Genomic DNA, 26,355 nt, shown 5'->3' on the forward strand with positions numbered 1-26,355 from the left:
ATACTTTTTTACAGCAGCAACCAAGTGTGAGGCCCTGTACTTGAACTGTATGACCCTTAAAACCATTCACGTCTGAAATCCCAGGTCTTTACAGGTATAATTGCTTGTTTGTGTGAAATGTATTTACTGCTGGAGCCTGGAGGCTGTGGTTCCGTCCGTAGCCACCAGAGGGCGCTCTTCGCCTGCCGATGAAATCCACTGAGCACACATTGGATGAAAGGGAGAAGGGTTTCCTCTTCCGGGTCAGCGGCGGCAGAGACAGCACCAGCAGCTGTGACATCACTTCCGGCCTCTCCTGATGTGTCCAGCCTGCTGCAGAGGAGGAAGGAGCCCTGTCTGGTGGGCAGATACCTCCATCTACAGACCCTCACAGACCTCCCCTCACACCACAGATCTGCCTCTGCCCCCAGGCCCCCAGGAGGACGAGAGAGGCCGGACAGGTTTCTGCTCAGGTAGGAGCTCTCTTCCTGCTGCTGAGACTGATTAGGGAGCGGAAGAGGAGAGGCCTGTCCAGGGTTGCAGAGGAGGAGAGGCCTGTCCAGGGGGAGCAGAGGAGGAGAGGCCTGTCCAGGGTTGCAGAGGAGGAGAGGCCTGTCTAGGGGTGCTGAGGAGGTGAGGCCTGTCCAGGGGTGTAGAGGAGGAGAGGCCTGTCCAGGGGTGTAGAGGAGGAGAGGCCTGTCTAGGGGTGCAGAGGAGGTGAGTCCTGTCCAGGGGTGCAGAGGAGGGGGTGCAGAGGAGGAGAGGCCTGTCCAGGGGTACAGAGGAGGTGAGGCCTGTCCAATGGTAGAGGGAAGGCAAGACCTGTCCAGGGAGGGCAGAGGAGGAGAGGCCTGTCCAGGGGTGCAGAGGAGGTGAGGCCTGTCCAGGGGTGCAGAGGGGGTGATACATGTCCAGAGGGGTGCAGAGGGGGTGAGTCCTGTCCAGGGGTACAGAGGAGGTGAGGCCTGTCCAGGGGGTAGAGGAGGTGAGGCCTGTCCAGGAAGAGCAGAGGCCTGTCCAATGGTGCAGAGGAAATGAGGCCTGTCCAGTGGTGCAGAGGACGTGAGGCCTGTCCAGGGGTGCTGACGAGGTGAGGCCTGTCCAGGAAGAGCAGAGGAGCAGAGGCCTGTCCAAGGGTGCAGAGGAGATGAGGCCTGTCCAGGGGTGCAGAGGGGGTGAGGCCCGTCCAGGGGTGCAGCGGAGGTGTGGCCTGTCCTGTGCTGGGGGTGCAGAGGAGGTGAGGCCTGTCCAGGAGGGCTGAGGAGGTGAGGCTTGTCCAGATGGGGAGCTGAGGAGGTGAGGCCTGTCCAGAGCAGGTGAGGCCTATCCAGGGGAGCAGTGTCTCTCTTCGGGCCTGTGTATAGCGCCCGAGACTCAGGGCGAAGTCAGAGGCGCTGTATGGGGTGGAATGAACTCTGGGCTCCTCTGTCCTTAATGAAAATCCTTCACCAGAGCTCCTGTTAGAAGCACCTGAGAGGCCTGTCCAGAGGAGGAGAGGCCTGTCCAGGGGTGCAGAGGAGGGGAGGGGTGTCCTGGGGGTGCAAAGGAGATGAGGCCTGTCCAGGGTGTGCAGAGGAGGTTAGGCCTGTCCAGGGGTGCAGTGGAGGTGAGGCCTGTCCAGGGGTGTAGAGGAGGTGAGGCCCGTCCAGAGGGGTGCAGCGCAGGTTAGGCCTGTCCAGGGGTGCAGAGGAGGTGAGGCCTGTCCACGGGTGCAGAGTAGGTGAGGCCTGTCCAGGGGGTGCACAGGAGGTGAAGCCTGTCCAGGGGTGTAGGGGTGAAGAGGAGGTAATGCCTGTTTCAGGGGGTGCAGAGGAGGGGATGCGTGTCCAGAGGGTGCAGGGGAGGTGAGGCCTGTCCTGTGCTTGGGGTTGCAGCCTGGGTTAAGCCTGTCCAGCTAGGAATGAAGAGAAGGTGAGGCATGTCTGGATAGATGTGCAGAGGATAGATAGATTACTTTATTATTTGATTAATAAAAATCATTACAATATTGAAGTACAGATACTAAAGCATATATCAATTGGCAGTTAAGATGTTTACTCACAATGAAAAGAATAAAAAGGAGGTTCACTCATTTCTGAATTCATGCTACATAGTTTCCTCACAATCCAATTCCAATTCCAATTCCAAAAATTCTTTATTTCGGCCACATGGGCCATAAAAGATGCAGTAAAATACAGTACATATATTACACAGTAAAAAAATGCAATACATATATTACACAATATTTACATATAAAAAAGTCTAGAGGGTCTGCATGGGGTAAGGAAACACAGTGGCACCAATTCAGGGGGACATTTTCTTCCTTATTAACCAAGCTGCCATTAGGAATTTTGATACCGCAAAGACAATATGTCCCAGGGTATTGGTTTTCATTACCCTGTATGCTTGTAGGTATTCCCGAAAACCCAGGTTTCGGCACATCGGTGCAATCCAACGCTTCCTGGGATTCTGGTATGCGTGGCAAACAAACATTATGTGCAAATCATCTTCATCCTTGGTTTTACAACAAGGACAGAGTTTGTCACCCCCAATGAGCCATTTATGGGTGAATACTTTGGTGGGGAGTGTGCCAAACCTCCATTGCAGGAACAATTTCCTCGCCAAAAGAGGAAAAATAAAATCCATAAAAGGTTCAAAAAGGTAAGAATTTTTGGACTCCATAAAACGACTCGTCAAGGTGCCGGTGCTATAAGCATTGTCCATGTCAGCCAAATTTTTATTTTTGTAAAGCTGGGCAAGAGTTTTACGTGTGATCCTTTGACAACCCTGAGCTGGATCATCCCAGAGTTCTGGCAAGTTCAAACTGGACAATTCTGATTTAATAAAAGCCAGCCAGGGGATTTTGTTACTGCCATTCAACCTCAATACATGGATAAGGTCCTGTCTATAGTGGTGCAGTTCCTCAGTAATCCATATCCGGTGCCAGAACTTCACGGGTTTCGACAAAAGATCTTCAGCAATGGAGTGTAACCCCAAATCCAATCTTAGGGGGAGGAGTGGCGTGCCCTGCGGGAGAGCAAGTAGGCGTCTCAAGAAAGTATTTTCCACCGCTACCAGTGCCTTCCCTGCTTTGAAACCCCACAGCTCGCTGCCATACATGGCTGCTGCCTTCGCTTGGGATCTATAAGTTTCAAGGGCCGGGCTTACAGGCTTAAAGGTGGACTTATTGGCCACCTTCAGGAGTGAACCCGCTAGCTGGGATAGTTTCAGCCTTGATCTCGCTATCTGGCAGTCCCAGGCCAAGTTTTCTTGTAAAGTTACCCCCAGATAAATAAAAGTCGAGACCCTCTCAAGACTAACTTCCCCCAGTTTTGGGTTGGGTCTGGTTCTGGTAGGGGGATTGAAGATCATAAACTTAGTTTTTTCTGTGTTGACCTCCAACCCGTGTTGCCGACAGAAAAGGCCAAAACCATTCAGAATCCTCTGGATCCCCATGGGGGATTTGGAAAGCAGGAGGGTATCATCAGCAAACATGATTGCCGGAACCCTCCTGCCTGCCAAAACCGGGGCATCATTGTCCTCAACAGTGTCAAGATGTTGAATGACACTGTTAATGAAAAGGCAGAACAGGGTTGGCGCCAAGACACAGCCCTGTCTGACTCCTCTACGGACCGGGAATTTGCCCGAGAGCTTACCATCCCTCCCACACCTTACTTGGGCATAGTTGTTCTCGTGGAGCCTGATAATAATACTAAGAAGGTGTGGGGGCACTCCTAGCTTCTGCAAAACCTCCCAAAGTTTCCCTCTAGGGACTAGGTCAAAGGCTGACCTCAGATCCACGAAGACCATGTACAGTCTTCCTCCCTCTATGGTAACAGTCTTCCAATATAGGAGAAGAAGGCGGAAGATCTGGTCCATGGTCGACGTGTTCTTTCTGAAGCCAGCCTGAAGGGGGGTCATGATGTCATTGTCCTCCACCCAGTCCAGGAGGTGATTAAGGATGAGGCGCGCAAAGAGCTTTTGGGGTACATCTATTAGGCTAATGGGCCTGTAGTTGGCGGGGAGCAGAGTAGATCCCTTCTTGTGGATCGGAACTATCTCTGCCCCCAGCCACGACCCGGGGATTGACATACCTCCTAGGATGGCATTAAAAAGAATAAGAAGGTATGGGCCCCAGATGTCCAAGTGGTGCCTAAACAAATCCCCAGGTAGCCTATCCAGACCTGGCGCCTTCCCCGCTGATAATTGCTTCAGGGCTGCCTCCACTTCCCCCAGGGATAGTTCCATTTCACAGTCCTGTGTGCCATAGGGCGCAACCAGAGCTGTGACAGGGCAGGGATTGGTATCTTGATAAAGCTCCCCAAAGTGGGCCTCCCAAACCTCTGGGGCAATATTGGGTTCCACTGCATTTTTGAGTTCCCCTATACCATTATTAACAAGGGCCCAGAATTTGCGGGAGTCCCTAACTTTTAGGGCATCATGAAGATCTTGCCAATGGTTTCAGTCCCACTCGGTCCTGGCAGACGCCATCACTGCTTTATAGTGTTTCCTATGGTCACGTACCTTGGCCTTATTTGACCCCTCTTTTATTGCAGCAATGAGCTCAGACTTTGCTGCCCTACAAGAGGAGGTATACCAGGTGGGAACATGGGTCTTTTTCTTTCTTTTTGGCACCAGCGGGTGGAATACCTCAGCCAAGTCTCTTACAAGACCCTGGTGGATATCACCCAATTTCTCATTGTATTCCGGGGTTCTTGGTGCGTTTAGAAGTGCATCCACCTCCATAAACCTTGGGAGTGCCAACTCGTATAGTTTGCTAATGGCCTCTTCTGAGCTCACAAGTTTTCCCCACTTGACCCGGCGCCTGCTGGTTGTGAGAACCAATTCCCCCTCATCTCCCCCTGGGTTTTCTACCACTTTTCCCACTGCACGGGGAGGCCACTGGATATTTAAACAAAGGGCATTATGGTCGCTATCTGACCTGTTTATTACCCTAAAGTCGAGGACTTTAGGCCAGAGTGTAATGTCTAGCATGATGTAATCTAGCCTCGACTCGTGACCCCTCCTATTAAAAGTGCACACTGAGGGAGTATCGGAAAGGGTGCGTCCATTACAAGCCCTCAGTGCGTGGTTCAGGGTAAGGGACATAAGTTGTATTGCAAGGGGGGACCAGGCTTTGGGATAGGGGGAGGACGAGGGTGGGACACCCCAATAGTCATCCTCTGCCGTGAGGGCACCCTCCGACATGCCCTCAAGGGGTTCAAAGTGGCAGTCCTCACAATCTATAAAAGCCAAATGCGGCCCTTGGGCCAATAAAGGTGTTATGTGTGAGAGCAGTTGGTAGAAACTTATGATATTTAACAATAATAATTGCATAAAACCTAGTCAGCACATGTTCAAATCTTTTGGGCTCTTAGGGTCATTCTACTTCAAGTGGGACTGCGTCACCAGGTGAGTTCTGAACCAAAGACCACTTCAATTACGTTACAGTCAAAAGTCACTAATAATTTGTTAAATTTTAACTTTGTATTAAAAGAAGGGAGCTAGGCTCTTGTCTTTACTAAAAACCTACTAACAATCCCACTTATTTAGTACAGATCAACTTTAAAGGGATTCGGAAAATGTGCAAATTAGCATTTTTATGGTGTTGGAGCAGCCCAGTGCTAATTGATTATTGTTGGCTCATCGGCTCTCACATTGAGTAAGCCTTTTTGCCGCTCTTGTTCATGGATGTAAGGCTGGCTTGACGGCAGGAGCGAACACCAAGCTTTTTCCATTCGCCCCGTAACAACATTCTTCGGTCATTAAGAAATACAGGGCAAAGACATAGCACGTGCTCAATGGGTTCCTTACTACTCCCGCTCCCCTACACATGGTGTTATCATTTGTATGGTGCCAAACATATTTTTTTCCAGTACTCTGTATAGGTATATGACAGATATGGGGCCTCAACCCCTGCCTTAAACCCTGATAAAACCGTCCAAGTATGTTTACGATATGCCAGTTTCGCTCTGTCTGAGTGAAAAGACCTGGAACGAATGGTCATTTTAATCAACATTTTGAGGCTTGTTGAGAAGGATTAGTGTCTCAGATTTCTTTTGCCTCCAGAAGTTGTAAAGAATCATCTAAGTAGTATTGATATGATGGTCTCTGTTGACCAAGTGATATTTCCTGCCACATCATAGCCTCCAGGCTCGATTCTCTGGGCGAGCGTAGCTTGTTGCACAGCTTGATAAATGCTCCAGCTCCAACTGCTCGAGGATTTGGAGGGCAAACTCAAGTCGAATTAATGCCGGGGATCAGGATTTTGGTCGGCTCAACACTTGATTAAAGATCCTTGTTGTTATTTTATTCACTACAACTGTTGTCCTTCCCTAACATAATCTCCTGACTGTAAGTAAGATAATTGGAGATTCTGGCCTTCAAAACAGGTATTAGAGGGTTTTGAGAAGGTGCACCTCCTATCCATGTGGACCCCTAAATATTTGTCTGAGGCGGGCTTTTCAATGCTTTTTCCATGCTGCTATCCACCTCCTTGCTATTTCCTTCACCCGTAGGTAATCACCCTTGTCTTTGATATAGATTTAATTCCAGGTCACTTGAGGTGGTGTTGCAGAACAACTGATCAGGCAGCCTCTACAGCCCGATCCTGGTGTGACTAATCAGGATAAAGTCATCTGCGTACAAAAGGTTGCCGACCCTGGTTCCCCCGAGTTTTGGAGGGAGGGAGTTCACATCTTCACGTGACTGTGTTAGATCCGAGATGAAGAGGTTGAAAAGGAGAGACGACAACACACAACAATGCTGAGTTACGTAGGTGCTTTAATTTCCTAATTTCAGCAGATGTTGTGGTTGAGTTGCCTCTTTTGTTTTTTTGTGAGCAGTTGGCTAGAAAAGATCTCCCATGATGTAGAGAGCGGGGTATCATCATGTTCCTTGTTGCTAACTGGGCTCGGCATGCTGTCATTATTGTTGCTATCAAAGGATTTGGCCATTTTACCTTTTTAAGGTTCTCTGTAAAAATTCCTTTTGATGTCAGACATGTCGTGGAGTGCCGAGCTATACTAAGTGACAAGGTGATTACTTGGGGTCGATGGTCACTATCACCTCGTGCAGCGATGGTGTAATTTATTTTCGATCAGTGCGAGCATCTCCTTATTGCATATAGTGTAGTTTTAAAAAGAATAAGTGCGGCCATTTGTTTTTGACTAGTTTGTAGGGTTGTTCATGGAGAAAAGACCATTCAAAGTTATATAGCCCAGATGTGGAACTGTGGTACCACCTATTCACCAAGTTTACTGTATTTGTTGCTGGTAGGCTTTGTTTGTTTCATGATGGGAGGACTTATTAGTCGTGCTTGTCTGGAGAGTCTTGAAAGAGGTTTGTGTTGTAATCTCCAGTTGTCAGATATTCATACTCACTTAATAGGTTACACATGATCCGGAGCAGGTGATCAAACTTGAGCCCCTTCTCCCTGGCGCTTGGTGAAATATCTACGTTGATCAAGAGCATTTGTTTGGTAGATTTGGAGCTTCTGATTCTAATACCGATAATCCAATCTTTTTCGAATTGTAGCTGCCCGATGTTCACGTTTAACTTGCCAGTGCCAGGTGCTGAGGAGGCGAGGCCTGTCCAAGGGATGCAGAGGAGGTGAGGCTTGTCTAGGAAAGGTGATGGGGAGGTGAGACCTGTCCAGAGGGTCAGAGTAGCTACGGCCTGTCCTGTGCTGGGGATAAAGAGGAGGTGAAGTCTGTCCTGGGCTTGAGGGGTGCAGAGGAGATTAGGTCTGTCCAGGAGGGGTGCAGAAGAGATGAGGCTTGTCCGGAAGTGGTACAGAAAAGGTGAGGCCTGTCCAAGGGGGTGCAGAGGAGGAGAGTCCTGTCTTGTGTTGGGGGAGGTGTTTAGAGGAGGTGAGGCCTCTCTAGGGGGTGCTGAAGAGGCAAGGCCTGTCCAGGGGGGTGAGGAGGTGGTGAAGCCTGTCCAGGTAATGCAGACGAGGTGATGACTGTCCAGAGGGGATGCCCAGGAGGCGAGACCAATACAGAGGGGGTGCAGAGGAATGGAGTTCTGTCCACGGTGTACAGAGGAGGTACGGCCTGTCCAGATGGTACAGAGCAGAGGTGAGGCCTGTCCTCGGGTGGGGTGAGGCCTGTCCTGACTCTGCATGATTTACGAATACATGAATACTTCTTAGAAATGTTGCTCATTTTGCCCCTCCTTCAGTCCATATTAAACCAGTGTACACTCCCCCACCCCACCCTCTTGATCCCTTCAGATAATGCAGGCTCACCTGTTGAAACAACTACAGACAGAATAGAACCTTTCCACCTGGTGGACACTGGACACTTCCTGTTAGTCTCCCCACCGAGTGCAGTCCCATCGGTGCTGCGGCTGCACAGAAGCAAAGCACTCAGGTACATTCCCTGACCTCACCTGTCAGAATGTCAGAAGCCCCCCAATATCTTATCCCACATGACTGCCCTCGAGTGCTCTAATCGGCCCCAAATCAGGGAGATCTCCCTCCAAACAAACTTCTCTCCATCAAAAATATGTTTCATCTCAAAAGATTTCACCAGGTTCATCTAAAGGATGAGAGGTGAGCAGTGCACATTCAAGCAGCCTCCTCGTATCAGTCAGGACGCACCAAAGCTGCTCCGATTTATGAAAGAGTTGAAGATGCATCTCGTTAAAGAACCCTACATCACTAATGCATTAACCGTGAACAAACTGCCTCCTCTTCTATCACTTTATGTTATGTTATACGCACTTGTAGAGAACATGGCTGCCCCAACAACAGGGTTTCCCAGCGCTAAATCTGACAGAGCAGATGGCAAGGAAGCTAGTGGTTGGAGAAAAGCCACTACTTGATCATTTTCCTGAAAGCCCAATGGTCTTGCGTGCTACGGGCAGCAAGAAGAATGGAATTCCAAAGGGCTGTTGCCAGTGCTCGGAACGAGTGCCCCCTTGCTCTTGTCCTGTGCACTCGTGGGACACGGGCCAAATGCAGGTCCGCAGAGTGCAAGGCTCGAGCCGGGACATACAGAGAGCACAGCTCGCCCAAAATTGTGGGACCCAGGATCTTGTGTGTCATACACAGATTCTTAAAGTAGACTCTCTGTTCTTTAGATAGCCAGTGGAGCAGGCGGAGAAGGTCTGAAACACGGCAGTACTTAGGTAGTGCAAAGAGTGTGTGGGCAGCCCACAGCACAATTAACACCAAGTAGCAACCCATTACAGTAGTCTAGTCGTGACAGCACGGTGGATAGGACAATCACCTATCGAGCAGGTGCGTTAAGAAGTCCCAAAATGGGTTTCAGGCCATGTAAGACACCAAAGCAAGTGCCAGCCACTGTCTTAGCGTGCCCCTCAAATGAGAGAGCACATCCATAGAAACTCCCAGTTTCTTGACCATGGATTTCGGTTGATGTGGGGTTCCAAGGGCCACAGGCCACCATTGATTGCCCCATCGATGGGCATCTCAGCCCACCAGGAGCACTTCTGACTTGGTGGACTTCAGTTGAAAGTAGTTAACTATCATCCATTCAGAGATGGCCGCGAGGTCGTCTTGAATTTTCGCCTGACTTTATGCTTGTCTTTGGCCATCTACAGCACTCCATTGCCTTTTTCGCTGGGTTCATGCCATAGTAATACCACAAAGCAAACGCAAGGAGATGATGGACGGAGCGCTGAGACTTTTCAGACACTCACCCCCAGTCACAGATCTGGGTTGAGTCCATCATCGTTCTTTAGCTCACTTCGCCACCCCCAGTTCAGACACATCTATATGAAAATTAGTATTGACCCTGTGCCTCATGGGAACAGTCCAGCCCGAACTGCCAAGCCATGTCTTCCCTGGACCGGAAACAAACTTCCGAGGACCGGTTTCTGGCATTCCAGCCGTCTTCAGCCCGGCTTGCTTGAATCCAGTGGCAAAGTGAGCAAGGGACTCACGTCTGAGCATACCCTGCCACACTTATGGCGGCCAAAAGTGGTACAAAAGGGGGTGGTGATGGACGGAGCATCTGAATCAATCAAACACTCACACCCAGTCAAAAGATCTGGGTTTAATCCATCACCGTTCTTTAGCCCACTCTGCCACCCCAGTTCAGACATGGCTATATGCAAATCAGTCTGACCTTGTGCCTCATGGGAACAGTCCAGCCCGAACTGCCAACTCCCTGCACTGGAAACAAGCATCCTGGGACCGGTTTCGGGCTAACAGCCCTCATCAGCCAGGCTTTTAGTTCGGGCTGGGCTGTTCCCATGAGGCAAAGCGTCAAGACTGGCTCAAGACTGATTTGCATATGGCCAGGTCTAAACCGAGGTGGCATGGTGAGCAGAAGAATGATGGATTTAACCCAGATCTCTTGACTGGGGGTGAATGTTTTGATTTGTTCTGCATTTTGTCCATCAATTATGTGTCTTTGCTTCCTCGCCCTAAGTGTACCGGGTATGCCCAGACGTGGGTCCCGGGCTCACTGTGCCACTGGATTCAAGCCATCCTGGCAGAAGAGGTGTGAAACCCTGAAACCGGTCCCAGGATGCTTGTTTCCGGTCCAGGGAGGACCTGGCTTAGCAGTTCGGGCTGGACTGTTCCCATGAGGCACAGGAACAAGACTGAGTTGCAAATGGCCAGGTCTAAACTTGGGGTGGCATGGTGAGCAAAAGAATAATGGATTTAACCCAGATCTATTGACAGGGGGTGAATGTTTTGATTTGTTCTGCATTGCGTCCATCAATTGTGTGTCTTTTGATAGTAATACCTCATACATATATAGATTCATCCATATTGGCATGACCAGTGGGCCCTTGTATAGCTTCCCTGTTCGCTCATATACTTGCCCCACCCTGTGCTGGGAAGCCGTGCTGCCCTCCATTCACTATTGCCAGCCAGGGAATGGGTGACCATCCATCGTTTAAGGCATTACTTCACCCCTTGCCTTTCCAGGGCAGAGGTCACTAATTGCACATCATCATCCAATCTGTGTCTATTTCACATGATCATGGGCTTCCTGGTTCCCATCACAACGGAGGGCCTTCAGGTCCTGCCATCTCGAATGTCCCTCCTTTGACTCCAACATTGCCCACCAGCCATTTATTTATTATTTATTTGTGTAATTTATATAGCGCGCAGCTACCCCAACGGGGTGTCCCGGCGCTTCTGAGTGAAAGCAGAGTGATAGTCCTGGGGGAATTAACAAAAGAGAAAAGTTTTTAGTGCCTTACAAAAGGGTAATTCTTCCTGGATCTTCCTAATTGCGATCGGGAGTTTGTTCCAGAGAGTTGTGGCACAGACCTGGAAGGTTTTACCTCCAGAACGTGCTTTCCTGAATCTTGGTATGGAAAGCAGATGTTGGGAGTTGGAACGGAGGTTCCGAGAGTTACAATAAGGACGGATACTAACAGAGAGGTAGGCCGATCCCCTACCCCTAGTTGCTCGATGGGCTAAGGTCATGGCTTTGAATGCAGCTCTTTGATGGATTGGAAGCCAATGTAATGCTCTGCGATGTGGCGAAATATGGGTGCGTAGGGAAACCCCGCAGACCAGCCGAACAGCCGCATTCTGGACTGTCTGGAGCCGATGTAGGAGGCCCGCGGGCAACCCTAAATACAGGCCGTTCGCATAGTCCAGGTGAGATGTAATCAATGCCTGGACTATGGTTTTCCTGGTATCACTAGGGAGATAGGTGATGAATTTCCTAATCATCCTGATTTGGCTCACATGTTGTTCCTTCAGGTGGGTCGCCTTGCTTCCACTTCTGGTTCACCTTAAGAGCAGGGATTGGATGCATTGATGCCTTGTTGCTGCCATTTCTCAGCATTCGGTCGGACACTGCATCAGCTTAAAGTTGCTCAGAGAGCATGGTTTCTGTAAATCTGAGTGTTGACGGATTTATGGAGGGTGGGCAGAAATATGTACAAAGACTTAAACATGCTGTTTGTCAACCAGATTTCAAGGGCTCTAAATAGAAAAATTGGGTTATGAAGAAGTGGGCTTAGCTGTTTGGATATGCTCTCTGAGACTGTGGGTGTGCTGTAAGTTGACTCAGACCTTGTTCAGCCTGTGAGTGTGCTGTATGTTGTCTCAGACCTTGTTCCGCCTAAGGGTGTCCTGTACGTTGACTCAATCCTTGTTCCGCCTAAGGGTGTCCTGTACCTTGACTCAGACCTTGTTCAGCCTGTGGGTGTGCTGTAAGTTGACTCAGACCTTGTTCAGCCTGTGGGTGTGCTGTATGTTGTCTCAGACCTTGTTCAGCCTGTCAGTGTGCTGTATGTTGACTCAGACCTTGTTCAGCCTGTCAGTGTGCTGTATGTTGACTCAGACCTTGTTCAGCCTATGGGTGTGCTGTATGTTGACTCGGACCTTGTTCAGCCTGTGAGTGTGCTGTAAGTTGACTCGGACCTTGTTCAGCCTGTCAGTGTGCTGTATGTTGACTCAGACCTTGTTCAGCCTATGGGTGTGCTGTATGTTGACTCGGACCTTGTTCAGCCTGTGAGTGTGCTGAATGTTGACTCAGACCTTGTTCAGCCTAAGGGTGTGCTGTATGTTGACTCGGACATTGTTCAGCCTGTGGGTGTGCTGTAAGTTGACTCAGACCTTGTTCAGCCTGTGAGTGTGCTGTATGTTGTCTCAGACCTTGTTCAGCCTGTGAGTGTGCTGTATGTTGTCTTAGACCTTGTTCCGCCTATGGGTGTGCTGTACGTTGACTCAGACCTTGTTCAGCCTAAGGGTGTGCTGTATGTTGACTCAGACCTTGTTCAGCCTGTGAGTGTGCTGTATGTTGACTCGGACATTGTTCAGCCTGTGGGTGTGCTGTAAGTTGACTCAGACCTTGTTCAGCCTGTGGGTGCACTGTTTGTTGACTCAGACCTTGTTCAGCCTGTGGGTGCGCTGTATTTTGACTCAGACCTTGTTCAGCCTGTCGGTGTGCTGTATGTGGACTCAGACCTTGTTCAGCCTGTTGGTGCGCTGTATTTTGACTCAGACCTTGTTCAGCCTGTGAGTGTGCTGTATGTTGACTTAGACCTTGTTCAGCCTGTGGGTGGGCTGTATGTTGACTCAGACCTTGTTCAGCCTGTGGTCGCGCTGTATGTTGACTCAGACCTTGTTCAGCCTGTGGGTGGGCTGTATGTTGACTCAGACCTTGTTCAGCCTGTGGTTGCACTGTATGTTGACTCAGAGCTTGTTCAGCCTGTCGGTGTGCTGTATGTTGACTCAGACCTTGTTCAGCCTGTGGGTGCGCTGTATTTTGACTCAGACCTTGTTCAACCTGTGGGTGAGCTGTCTGTTAACTTAGAATCTCCTATACCTGTGGGTGCGCTGAATGTGCACTTAGACTTTGTTAAGCCTGTTGGTGCGTTGTCTCTTCATTCGAACATTGTCCAGCTTGTGGGTGCGCTGTATGAGCACTCAGACCTTGTTTAGCTTGTTGGTGGGCTGTGTGTTCACTTGGACCATGTTCAGCAAGTGATCATGGTTCATTGTGTGTCCATTGCAGTGCAAGGTTTGGATTTGGAGGATGTTGTGTGTTGTGGGTTGGTCGTAGATACTAGAAGAATAAAAAGGTTACAAAAAAATGTCTATTTAATCATAGACCAACAGTGCTTTACAATGGTTTTGCAGAGAACAAGAGTTTTCCTTTGTAAGTTAAGGACAGTTGTTATGGAAGATGAGATGAAGTGTGATCCATATTTGATGCAGATAAGCTCTTGGTTGAAGCGTCTCTTTCCTTCCTTTCAAGGTATTCTGGGACGGGCCAGGTGGTGCGGCTGCCTCCCTTGGAGGAATAAACAAGATAACTGTCAGGTAACGTTTCCTAGTGCCTTCTGTTTCCTTTTCTTCTATTTATTCTCAAGTCTCTCTGTGTATCTCTGTGTCTCTGTTTTTTATCTCTCTTCAGCTTCAAGAATTTGACTCCCTCTCCAGATCATTCTCTAGCTAGATAGCATATGATCTTAAAAAAATAAAAAAATAAAAAACAAATACGTGGCTATAACGTAGTCCTCTTCCTTATTTGTTTTTATGCTAGCTGTTTTAAGCGTGTTTCTGTACAAATGTTGGTATACTCAAGGGTCAGGCTATTTATCTTCGGGTTCCTAAATTGTGTGATGTTTTTGTTATAATTAACCTGCTTGGTACAACCCTCCTTTCCCCCTTTGTCCTGCCACATTTGGAATGCTCTATCATCTGTTGGCCTGAAGGTATGGAAGCTAATAAGGAACTGTTGAACTCTTTCAGTGTATTCTCTTCATACCAGTTTTATTCTTTCTGCCTCTTACTTTAGGGCTCTTATAAATACTAAGGTTTATCTGGCAAAACGTGCCGCCACACATGGTCGTTGTAGCAGTGGCCAGCCACCCCATCTTCCCGCAAACCTCCCCCATCAATTTTTGAGTTTCCACTAACCCTGGCACCCACCTGATGCAGCCACATTCTCAAGGAATATGAATGTGGTGGGGCCTTAGCGCAGGTCTGGGCCCTTCTCGGGTCGGGAGGCACTGGGCCATCAGCACGCTTGCCTCCCATGTTCCCAAGCAGTCCCTTGACTGTCGACACATTTGTCTCCTCCACACCTCATGATTCTATCCTCTCCTTGGTCTATATCTTCCGTGTTCTTTCTCTCTAGATCTGACTTCCAGCTCTTTGCGTCCTCCCAGCCTGCCCTTTCCTGTCCTGTTTGTCACCTTCAGGGCCACACTGGGTCTCTTTGAAGAAGAGTGGAAGATAGACTCTTTTTTATTATTCTTCTGTTTCTGTAGTATTCGTCTTTTCTTATCCCATTTTACTTTCCTTTCCCGTTATGCTGTGTTTTTTTTTTTTCTAGGTGTTGGACTGTCTGGGTCCTGTCAAAGGAGTGTGACAAGTTCCGGGCCACCAGGTAAGTCCTTATCCTCAACATAATTTGAAATGGTGAATTCCACTGAGCTAACTGGACACAGCCTCAGTCTACGGTGGTGATCCAGGGGAAGAGGTTTAAAATTTTTGAGCTCAGATATAGGTTACCCACCACATCGTAAACTCAGTCCTCAGCAACACAATTCACAATAACACAGAGTTTGGCCCATAGAAACTCTACAATTTAATCACAATCATAAGGTCCTCCGTATGAGCTAATAGGGACTCAGATAACTAGAGACCGAAAGCCACTCCTTTACGAGGACCTGTAATAATGAAGTGCCTAGGTAATAATATTCACACAATATTAATAAAATCATCAATAAGTAAGGACAAACACATGGAATAGTTATCAAGTTATCTTTATCTAAACTTCAGATTGAATGGTCAAAGCACAAACATACACTAGAATCGTTTAATAACGGTTATTCTTTTGTATACAGGTAAATCACAGCACATCCCAGCTCAGACCAAATTCATCGTCAAATAACACCTACTGTGGAAGGAAGAAAGAAAAAGAGAGACAACATATTGCAAAATCGAACACGCAAATCGGAATCATACAAACTAAGAATTGGTTGTAGACTTATCAGGACACAAGGTGGACCCAGTAGAACGCTAGAGCACAGCGTGCAATAGCCGGAGTCATGAATTCTAAGGGTAGGCGAAGTTGGCGGAGTACCACTACGCAGAATTCTGCGGAGTTGAACAAAAACTTGGTGAAATTCCACTCCGTAACTCCGTCCCGTCTCATCCCAATTAATGAAACAGAAACCTCACATACCTTTGGTAAAACAACAAGTAACTCTATCATTACATGCTAAAATGCATATAGTCATCTCACAAAAGTGAAAATGAAAATGTAGCAAGCATGGGAGAGTTGATGATTTTGGGGTCCTCCCTAACCTAAGGGGAGAACTAAGCAGAAGCCTTAGACACAAAGAGCATATCAGGCTGAACGATTCAATGATGCTCCCATCCTCCTAGGACCACCCCAAGCGCAGTCAGTTATGGGCAAAATTACAATCCCAACCAAAGGCCCTGCAAAGCATTATGGGATGAGATTCTAGAGTGCAGTGAATATTATAGTATGCAATATCAAAACATTCCTGTAGCTGCATCTCTCCCGGCTCAGCTGAGAGCTAATAGTATAATATTCACTGCACTCTAGAATCTCGCCCCATAATGCTTTGCTGGGCCTTTGGTTAGCATTGTATTTTTGCCCATAACTTTGCTTGGGGTGGTCCTTGGAGGATGGGACCCCCACTGAATCGTTCAGCATGATATGCTCTCAGTGTTCAAGGCATCTGCTTGGCCCTTCCCCAGGTTTGGGGGACCCCAAAATAATCACCTCTCTCATTGCCTGATATTTTTCGAAGCTATATATTGTGAAACGGTTATATGCTTTTTAGCATGTAAAGGTAACGTTGTTTTATCAAAGGTTGTGGGTGTAGTTGCTAAGTCCCTACGTGGCAGAGTCAGAGTTTTTGCATGGACTCCGTGTTTTCAATGTAATGCGTAACCTCCACTAGCGGACCTGAGTTCATTGCCCGCGGTTAATATATTCTTCCGCTGAAAGATTTGGCCTGCTCAACTTCACCCGCCGGTAAAGTGCGGCGGTAATCAGGAGATTTCAGTTCAGGGAAAAATCAGAGTTCAGACCGACAGCAGGTCAGGCCCAGAATTTGTAAGGGAAAATAGCAGCGTGCCGTCCTTTTCACAATGGGCAATTATGCCTCCAAACGATTTCAGTTCCTGCCCACAAAATAACTTCTAGGTAGTTTGCATGATTTCCATTGGTCAAAATCCATAGTGGAACTGTGGTGTGATCGTTCTCTAACCCAAATCGTCTGGAACCCATATGTAATACCTTTGTTCAGTGGTCATTGTTCTTTTTTTTTTTACCCAGTGGTCATTGTTCTTTAAGAATGTGCAATATCACTTCCCTTCAGAAATAGTAAATACATTTGCAACTCAACGTGTCCACTCCACTCGCTCTCTTCTGAGCTTGCAACAAAGTCAATACAGTTTTGTTCTACCAGAAAGGATGTCCATTTTTCAAACTGTAGGACAAAAATTTCAGGGATAATACTCATTGCTACTGTGCAATCAGGTCAACATTTTTAGTCTATTCGAAGGAAATAATGAAAGACAAAATAAATTTTTGAGGCCTACATGGAAAACCACTAAATCACTATTTTCTAAAGAAAAACATGCTAATGTTGAAAACATTAAAGAACTAGAGATGCATAAGAAATAATATAAAAACACCATTTCATTATACTGTTAAGCATAGCCTAATTACATTTCATTAAGAAACATGCAAGCACTTTCTCTCGGATTTACATCTCAAAAAAAACATAAGCAGGACTAATTTTACTTGAGCATTCTCATAATCATATATTTTTTTTAAACTACAGACTGCATTACTACCTTTCATATTATTTTCATAGCACATTAGTAGGTTTCTCTCTCTGTCATGAATGACTTAATCTCAAATCAGTTTGTGACCCTTCTGCATGCTTTTATGATGCAGTTTTAAACTCTCACGTGTTTCACGAGGCACACTGTTAGTCATGTTTCTTAAGTACGCATTATGTATTAGTATCACACCCAATGGTAAGGAATTGATCGACCAAAACACTCTTAATAAAATAATCACGCTCCACCAGTGGCATTTAAAGCAGTGATTACAACAAGGCAGATTCCTTTGTTCAATGAAATGTCCCTTCATGGATGCCTGAAATAAGGAATAGAAGAGTCCTTTAAATGGGCAGGGGAGTACACAACATCTGATAATTAATTAAAGCATCACTAAGCAGTGCTTAGTGTGATGCCAGTCGTCATCACCGAAAGAGTAAATTGTTGGTGTTGGATGCTTCTGAGAATCTGTGTCATGATGCATGTGTAACTTATGTTTCTTTCTGAAGTATTCACTACTTTTGCTCTGACAACATTGAGTTTCAGTGTTCCCAAGTTCCCTGTCTATGCAGTATCCATGAACTGTTTTACCCCCTTGGATTGCAACTCATTTATAATTTCTAACTCTATTTTTACAGGTCACTGAAGCAACAAAAAGAAAAAGAAATGTTGCAATGTTGGACACATTTCTAAAAAGGGTTATTTTGAGGAAAGTAGAAACATTCTAGATCTCTAAAAGAGAAAACAGTCCTATGCACCAGGAATGGTGAGGAATTTGGTGTGGAAGAAACTGCTGAATGTGAAAGTCATTTATCGACTTTCTTACAATCATTATTTGTTGTCGAACCCTTGAAGTACAATGACCAGGAACATTTGCCAAGATGTCAGTGTTTGGGATGGAATAACCTTTGAAATAATAACTGTACCCGCAAGTAAATTGAAAATCTACTGCAACTACTAATTATAAGAATATTTTAACTTAAAGGAAACATTTCACGATTGGTCAAGCAAAGAACATTGGCAACAACTGATCCTCACAGAGAGCACTTGGGAATAATCAGTGTTGCAAATTCTGTCTGATGGTTTATGAGAAATGCCTTGGAGACCTAAGCCTCTCCCAGCAAATCAGTATCCGTAGACGTGATGTGATGTGACAGAAGTGTCCGGAAGGCTAATAACCTCAGTTTACACAAGCACGCTTATGTCTCTGTCTCCTGTGATTCGGAGGAGAGAAAACCTTGTATTTCAAAAATAACTGAAAATGTTCTTCTCAGATGTCATTACAGCAAAGACACTGGACTAAAATCTACAACATAGAAAGATTTTTCCCACCAACTCTGTCTCTTGGGTTGATTTATGCTGTTTCCAAGTGTGCCAGACCTTCAACGTTAATGGTGGGCCTCACCGGAATAGGAAGCTTAAAAAGGGCCAGTGTTACACTATTGATAATTCGTAAACTACCCCAGCATCTTTTAATCCCAGTTCATTACTTGTATAAAAATTTACCTCACTTGTAAGTACTAATCCTCAAAGACCCTGTCAGTGCTTTTAAAACTAAATTAAATGTGATAAACTGCAGTCAGAATGAGCTTAATTCTACTTGAGAGAATCCTTGTGGGCATAACTTGTAAAAAATGAATCCATGAGGGGCAACTTAATAAAAATAAGGGGCCCCTCAGTGAAAGTTTATAAGACAAGTTAGATAGGCTGGCTACAAAGGTAAGAAAATTGATCTCCAAATAAAAACTATAATTAGTTAAATGCAAATGTGAAGAAGAACTTCGGCAGTGACGTTTAGAAGTTAATGTTGAGTTTTAACATAAACAAGTACATACTCAGATTCAGTCTTAAGATGGCATGTATCCAGGAACAACCCCAACTTGTAGATACAAACAAATCGAATAAGAGCAATGAATGTGAGAACAGCTTTAGTTATCAATCCCACCTCACTAAACACAAGAGAACTCACACTGGACTTAAACTGTATCAGTGTCCTGAATGCCAGAAAGGCTTCAGTTGGAAAAGCGATCTCATTCAACATGTGAGAATCCACACTGGACACAAACCTTATCAGTGCAATGAATGCCAAAGAAGCTTTAATTTTTTAAGCAGTCTCACTCAACACAAGAGAATCCACACTGGGCAAAAACCTTATCAGTGCACTAAGTGCCTGAAGTGCTTTCGTCAGAAAGTCCATCTCATTCAACATGAAATATCTCATACTGGGCTCAAACCGTATCAGTGTTCTGAATGCTTTAAAAGCTTCAGTCAGAAATCTACTCTCTCACAACATGCGGTAATTCACACTGGGCAAAAACATTATCAGTGCTCCGAATGCTGTAAAAGCTTCAGTCGGAAATTCAGCCTTACTTTACATGAAAGGACCCACACGGAGCAAAAACCTTTTCAGTGCTCTGAATGCAGGAAAAGCTTCAGTCAGAAATCTGGTCTCACAAGTCATGAGAGAACTCACACTGGACTAAAACCGTATCAGTGCTCTGAATGCTTCAAAAGCTTTAGTCAGAAATCTTGTCTCACAAGTCATGAGAGAACTCACACTGTACTAAAACCGTACCAGTGCTCTGAATGCTTTAAAAGCTTCAGTCAGAAATCTGGTCTCACTCAACATGAGAGAACTCACACTGGACTAAAACCGTACCAGTGCTCTGAATGCTTGAAAAGCTTCAGTCACAAATCTGGTCTCACTAAACATGGGAAAACTCACACTGGACTAAAACCGTACCAGTGCTCTGAATGCTTGAAAAGCTTCAGTCACAAATATGGTCTCACTCAACATGAGAAAACTCACACTGGACTAAAACCGTACCAGTGCTCTGAATGCTTGAAAAGCTTCAGTCACAAATCTGGTCTCACTAAACATGGGACAACTCACACTGGACTAAAACCGTACCAGTGCTCTGAATGCTTGAAAAGCTTCAGTCACAAATCTGGTCTCGCTCGCCATGAGAAAACTCACACTGGACTAAAACCGTTTCAGTGCTCTGAATGCTGCAAAAGCTTCAGTCAGAAATCTGGTCTCGCTCTTCATGAAAGAACTCACACTGGACTAAAACCGTACCAGTGCTCTGAATGCTTGAAAAGCTTCAGTCACAAATGTGGTCTCACTCAACATGAGAAAACTCACACTGGACTAAAACCATTTCAGTGCTCTGAATGCTGCAAAAGCTTCAGTCAGAAATCTGGTCTCGCTCTTCATGAAAGAACTCACACTGGACTAAAACCGTACCAGTGTTCTGAATGCTTGAAAAGCTTCAGTCAGAAATCTGGTCTCACTCAACATGAGAAAACTCACACTGGACTAAAACCATATAAGTGCTCAGAGTGCCAACAAAGCTTCAGTTGTAAGGTCAATCTCATTCAACATGAGCACATACACACTGGGCAAAAACCTTATCAGTGCTCTGAATGCTGGAAAAGCTTCAGTCACAAATATGGTCTCACTCAACATGAAAGAACTCACACTGGACTAAAACCGTATCAGTGCTCTGAATGCCAGAAAAGCTTCAGTCAGAAATCTGGTCTCACTCAACATGAGAAAACTCACACTGGGCAAAACCTTTTCATTAGTCTAAATGCCAGGGAAGCATCTGCTGGAGACTCAGTTTGATTCAACATGAGAAAATCCACAGGGAGAAAAAAAACGATCAGTGCTCTCAGTGTGACAAAAACTTCAGTTATAAAAGCAACCTCTCTACATGACAGAGACAAGGTGGGAGAGTAAAAGGTGCTCTGAGGAGAAGCTTTCAGCATTGCAAAACCTTCACATTAAGCAGCCACAAAGACATTAATCAATTTATCGTCCAACAAACTGTTTACTGAGAAAAGCGCTCAGTGAGGGATAGAAATTTGTGAATTAACCTCATTCCTTAGTAACTATTTGTGGCCTCATCCCATTCAGTGTATTTTGCTCCCTGAGTGTTTATAAGCAATGACTGACCCACCAAGTCCATTTGATCCTGAACTTTGAGGCCATGCCCCCAAGGATCTGGAATCCAAGTAACCTCAAACTATTTCCAGCCTTAATGAGCCTCAGCAGGTGTCTGCGGCAGGAGTCCCTTTGTTTGTAGGAATCTATGGGACCAACGTCTGTTCATGCCTATGCAATTTGTGACCGATTATTGAAAAAAACTAAAAGTGATGGAAGGACAGGTCATTAATCTCAGCAACATCCCACCACATTATTCTCCAGTCTCTGTGCCACTAAAGACAAGACCAACCATATGCAAACCATTCCTGTCACCACCCTAAATAGTCATAATGACTTCAGTTCCCAGGGGACATGGCCTCGTATTACAAAGATCCGCTTTAGCGGCCTCTTTCCATGTCCTTTTTTGTTACAAATTTAACCTGCTTCCCATCTGCTGAGGACAGTTTACCAAGCTTTAGAAACACATCAGACATACCCAAGAGAGAACTACAAAATGCTATTCACAAACTACATGCGGTTGTTCTGCCTCCCCTATCTTTTTCTGTGTGGAGTTATCTGCCCCGACTTCATAGTTTCCGCACATGTTAGTCTAGTTTTTAGTAGTAAATGTGGAAGGGACAGAGGGAGTGGCTGTAAAATGGTAAATACTTATGAATAAAGGGGAGGGGTTAAGGCAGGAGTAAGGAGGCATATAGGGAGGGGTTTAGGGAAGGACAGGCACTCACCCACTAAAAAGTAAGCCCATTGCTGTTTACAAACCACAACTCTAAAGTCACTAAGCCATAATGTCCCTAAAACAATCGTAAATGTACTTGTGCTCAGAGCGGGAGTAAGTCCAACATCACACATGTCCATCCACTCGAACTGCAGTACACACCCATAAATAATAATGGCGGTAGGGAAATAAAATAAAACCCCATAGGAAATAATGATAAATTAAATATTTAAAACTAGTTTAAAGAAATCTAAATAAATGTCATTTAATGATAAAAAATATCTAAAATTAAACAGTTCATTGTTTTAATAACTTTTTAAAATTTAAACACTAATATAACATTTGTTATTAGTAACGTCTAATTACATGTATTAAAATTAATTCTCTACAGCACATTTAATAACTATTAATACATACTCAAAATTTTACTTTAGGTGGGAAACCTTTAACTTAATCTTAAGAAAAAATATAATCTTTAATATGTTCAACCTGGTTGGAGCTCTCCCTGTATAAAAATATATGGACTATTTTGAATGTTTTTTAAACTTGAAAAAGAAAACTTTTTAAGTTAAATATTATTGTAAATTAATTGTATAAACTTTACCTGTAGAACAAAATGCTTCAACACTATTAACTTGTATTTTAATTAAATATTTAATTGATTTTAAATGTGTTAAAACGTTTTTTTTTCACAACCGTGTAAAACGTTTTTTTTAAAGATGTGTTAAAAAAAAATCCCACCAAAAGTAAAATCACTGTATTTTCTTATTATGTACTAAATTGCCTTACGTACCTCTGTTCAGATGGGACACAGACTTCCAAAAAGTTTTGTATAGAATTAATTGATTTTTTTTTTTAAAAGACAAAATATATTATAGTAATTTATCTTTATTTCATATGAGGTTCTATTTTTGGGTCTCAGGTAGACAGTGCTTGCGCTGTCTCAAAGAGACATGTTTATCTCCGTTCTGGGCTTCAGCCCACCCACAGACTTACCATTTGCTGGCTCCACCATTGATCTGATATTATTTATCCCCATTTGTCCAAGGCATGCATTCGTTTATCTCTACCTGCGTTTAGCCCTCCCTGAGAGCATGGCCCAATTACTACTATCCATCCCCAGCTGCCATTTTAGCATTTGTTATCAGTGCTACTTTTTCCTTTCATTTAGAGCACTTGAGTCGAGCGCTCGTGGTTTATGGAACGCCACTGCAGACAGGGATGAAAATCTTGTTCTATTCATAACATTTGCTGTCCAATCAAACATCGAGATCAAATGTCAGAGGCTGTCTTATCTGTTAACTGCTCTCATATACAATGGCTCCGCCCTGTGTTCTGCCGCTGTCCTGCTTAATAATAATACTGAAGTTTGTATAGCGCAAACTGCTACCTCACAAGGAGGTGTCCCGACGCTATTTTAAGCATCAAGATAAACTGAGTAGTAAAAAAAGCAACAACAAAAAAGATTACTTGTTAAAAAGCCATGTCTTTAGCTGTTTCCTAAAGACGGGCTCTGAATTTGCATTGTGAATAGAAAGTGGTAGGGCATTCCACAGTTTTGCAGTTCTTGCCGAAAAGGCTCTACCCCTGTGGCGAGACTTTGCGAATTAGGGGACAGCGAGCAGGTTCAGAGTATTCGAGCGCAGTGACGGTACCTGCCTATAGCAGGGAAATCTTAATTTAAGATAATTATGTCCCTTACACCGTTTTCTGCGCTCCGCCCCACGCCATACAGTGCATTTGCGCCTCACAATGCGCATGAAAACTGAAGACCGAGATCAAATGTCAGACGCTGTCGCATCTGCTGACTGCTCTCATACACAATGGCTCCACCCTGTATTCTGCCTCTGTCTCTCTCGTCCCTTACACCGTTTTATGTGCCACCCTACCCCCACGCCATCAGTGCATTTGCTCCTCACAATGCACATAAAAACTGAAGACTGAGATCAATAGTCCGATGCTGTCTCATCTGCTGACTACTTTACCTTAAACGAAGTGCAGCACGAGGAAAACAAAGGAACAAAGATTGTGCAGCTCTCCCCAGCACAGCGAGGGAAACCCTGCTACCATATTTACTACTTTCTCAGAAAATCACCCCATAATGCCTTTTCAGGCCTTGCTGTTTAAACACTTTTTGGCCCATCTCTACTTGTGGTGGTCCCAGGATGACGGGACCACCACCAAAAAGTCAACACAACGCAGCCTTTCTTTTAAAGGTACTGTCAGAGTCCTCACCCTAAGTTAGCGGGACTCCAAAATGATCACCTTCCCGGGATTTTCGTTTCTTTTTGAGCTCTCCCACAGCTGTGTCTTTTACTCTACAGCCGGTAGTGTTTCAACCTCTAGGGACCACATGTATGGTAATTTAATGGCATTTAATCAGACCTGGAAGGCCTGGAAATCCACAAATGTGATGTTGATCTTATGCCCTTTAGGGGCTGACTATATGGTTGCAATGCAATGCTTTTTCAACGTGATGCCCTCAATGGGTTGTTTTTATATCAAACCCATGAAAGAATACACAAACACAAGACTAATTACTGATACATTCTTAATGGGGTTACCATTATGATTGAAAATGTTTTATTGCTTATCACAGTAATGTTAATGATTTTTGCAAAAGGTATGTGTTTATTACAAAACAAATGATTGAATAAATGTGAGATGTTTGGGTGACCCTCTAAGGGGTCCCCAGTGATTACGCAATGGCATCTATGGTATGTTACATTTGCCAATGCACATATTTGTAAACTATTGTGTAGTATTTAGTAGTGTGTGTAATAAATATACTTCTCCTTATTCTAAAGAAAATGTACTGACTGGACAATCAGTTATTGGGTGTTGTCATTGCATGCCAGTGATTAGTGATTACTGGCCCACACCACCTCCCTTGAGTAGGCCTTGGACTGCTCCGCCAGCTAACCTGCGAGAGTCAAGCGCTACAATGGGGTGTTTGGTTCCCAGTGAAGATAGTTGTGGACAAATCTTTAGATAAGCCTGACTGCTCTGTGCCAAGTGACCGGAGGGTGCACACAGGTTATCTTTTAGTGTGTATCTAGCTTACCCTTTAGAGAGCAGTGGTTCCTGCCTGGCTTGGTTGCATACCTCAGCCAAATAGGAATCCCATTTTTACCAATCTATCAACCACCTTAAATCAGCTATTTAGGGTCAACGAGCCTCTTACAGAACATTTCATATAACATGAATATCAACATTTCAGAGCAGGTTGAAGCCTCACCAGCAGATCTTTGAGCACAGCAACATCATAGCAAGTGAACATTACATGATCTTTGAGTCAGTGACCTCACATAACCTTTGACCAAGTGACATCGCAGAGAGTGACATCACATGGTTTTTCTTATACATTTCAGTCCCTTACTGCATGTGGTCTGTAATTGGTGAGCTATTTATAGCACCAAATAAAATACAATTCTACTGAGTCTGAATTTGTAAAGTGTGATAAATACCATTCAGTGTACAGATTTTTTATACCATGTTTGTTACACACATTTTCAAATCAGGAGAAGGTGAAAAATCCCTAGCTAAAAGACACTCACATTGAAACGCCTGTAGCTGTCGAATTGCAGAGACCTATTGGATTTGTCAATGCTTGTTAGGTCTCTGCCTCCATTATTTTCTACGGGAGGGCGTTTTATTACCAGTGGTTGGCAGTGTGTGGTGCTGCATTTTCTATTGCTCCACTCTGGATGCAGTAAGTTACATTTGTAAATATGACTCCACCTCTTTTTAAGCGTGTGCAGGCGTGCAAGTCCACACTTTTGAATAGGGGAGGCCGAATCACGACGCCCTGAACCCTGTTGCTGGTCCCTGTCCCATAACGCACTCTGCACTTTATTGAGAGTCCATGGAGGGGCTTTAAAAGCATTGTGGCAGTCCCACAGCATGGGAGACCGAATCACGACACCCTGAACCCTGTTGCTGGCCCATGACACACTCTGCACTTTATTGAGAGTCCATGGAGGGGCTTTAAAAGCATTGTGGCAGTCCCACAGCGTGGGAGACCAAATCACGGCACCCTGAACCCTGTTGCTGACCCCTGGCCCATAAGGAACTCTGCACTTTAATGAGAGTCCCTGGACAGGCTTTAAAAGCATCATAGCGTTCCCGCAGCAACGAACCGCGTGGGGGGTGCCCGGGTCAAGACCGGGCCAAGATGGGCCCGTCTTCGCCCGTCATAGACCGTCAGAGGCCGGTTGGACTGCTATTTTCTTTTATCGGATTGTGTTTGGGGATCTTGATTTTCCTTTGTTTGCTTGGACACAGTAAAATAATGGGTAAAAGGAAGACAGGCTTCACACCCACTATCGCCCCAAGAGTGGGAGGACAAGAATCCTTGATGACCTATTTGACTGGTGCAATGGGGGCCATTGAGGAACAAATAAATACAGTTCAAGAGACTCTTACCCAAGGCAGGTTGGGTACGCTAACTGCAAG

General features: G+C 45.3%; 1 protein-coding gene across 1 annotated transcript; it reads left to right on the forward strand.

The window, feature by feature from the left end:
* Window positions 1–302: 302 nt before the first annotated feature.
* LOC147737092 (uncharacterized) lies at window positions 303–24,711 on the forward strand. Its single transcript, XM_086963461.1, has 4 exons — window positions 303–452; window positions 13,662–13,726; window positions 14,745–14,798; window positions 17,875–24,711. The coding sequence occupies exon 4, from the start codon at window positions 19,041–19,043 to the stop codon at window positions 20,862–20,864; it is 1,824 nt and encodes a 607-aa protein (XP_086819587.1). The 5' UTR covers window positions 303–452; window positions 13,662–13,726; window positions 14,745–14,798; window positions 17,875–19,040; the 3' UTR covers window positions 20,865–24,711.
* The last annotated feature ends 1,644 nt before the right edge of the window (window positions 24,712–26,355 follow it).

This window comes from Lissotriton vulgaris, chromosome 1_1 (genome assembly GCF_964263255.1).
Source record: "Lissotriton vulgaris chromosome 1_1, aLisVul1.2, whole genome shotgun sequence".
NCBI lineage: Eukaryota > Metazoa > Chordata > Amphibia > Caudata > Salamandridae > Lissotriton > Lissotriton vulgaris.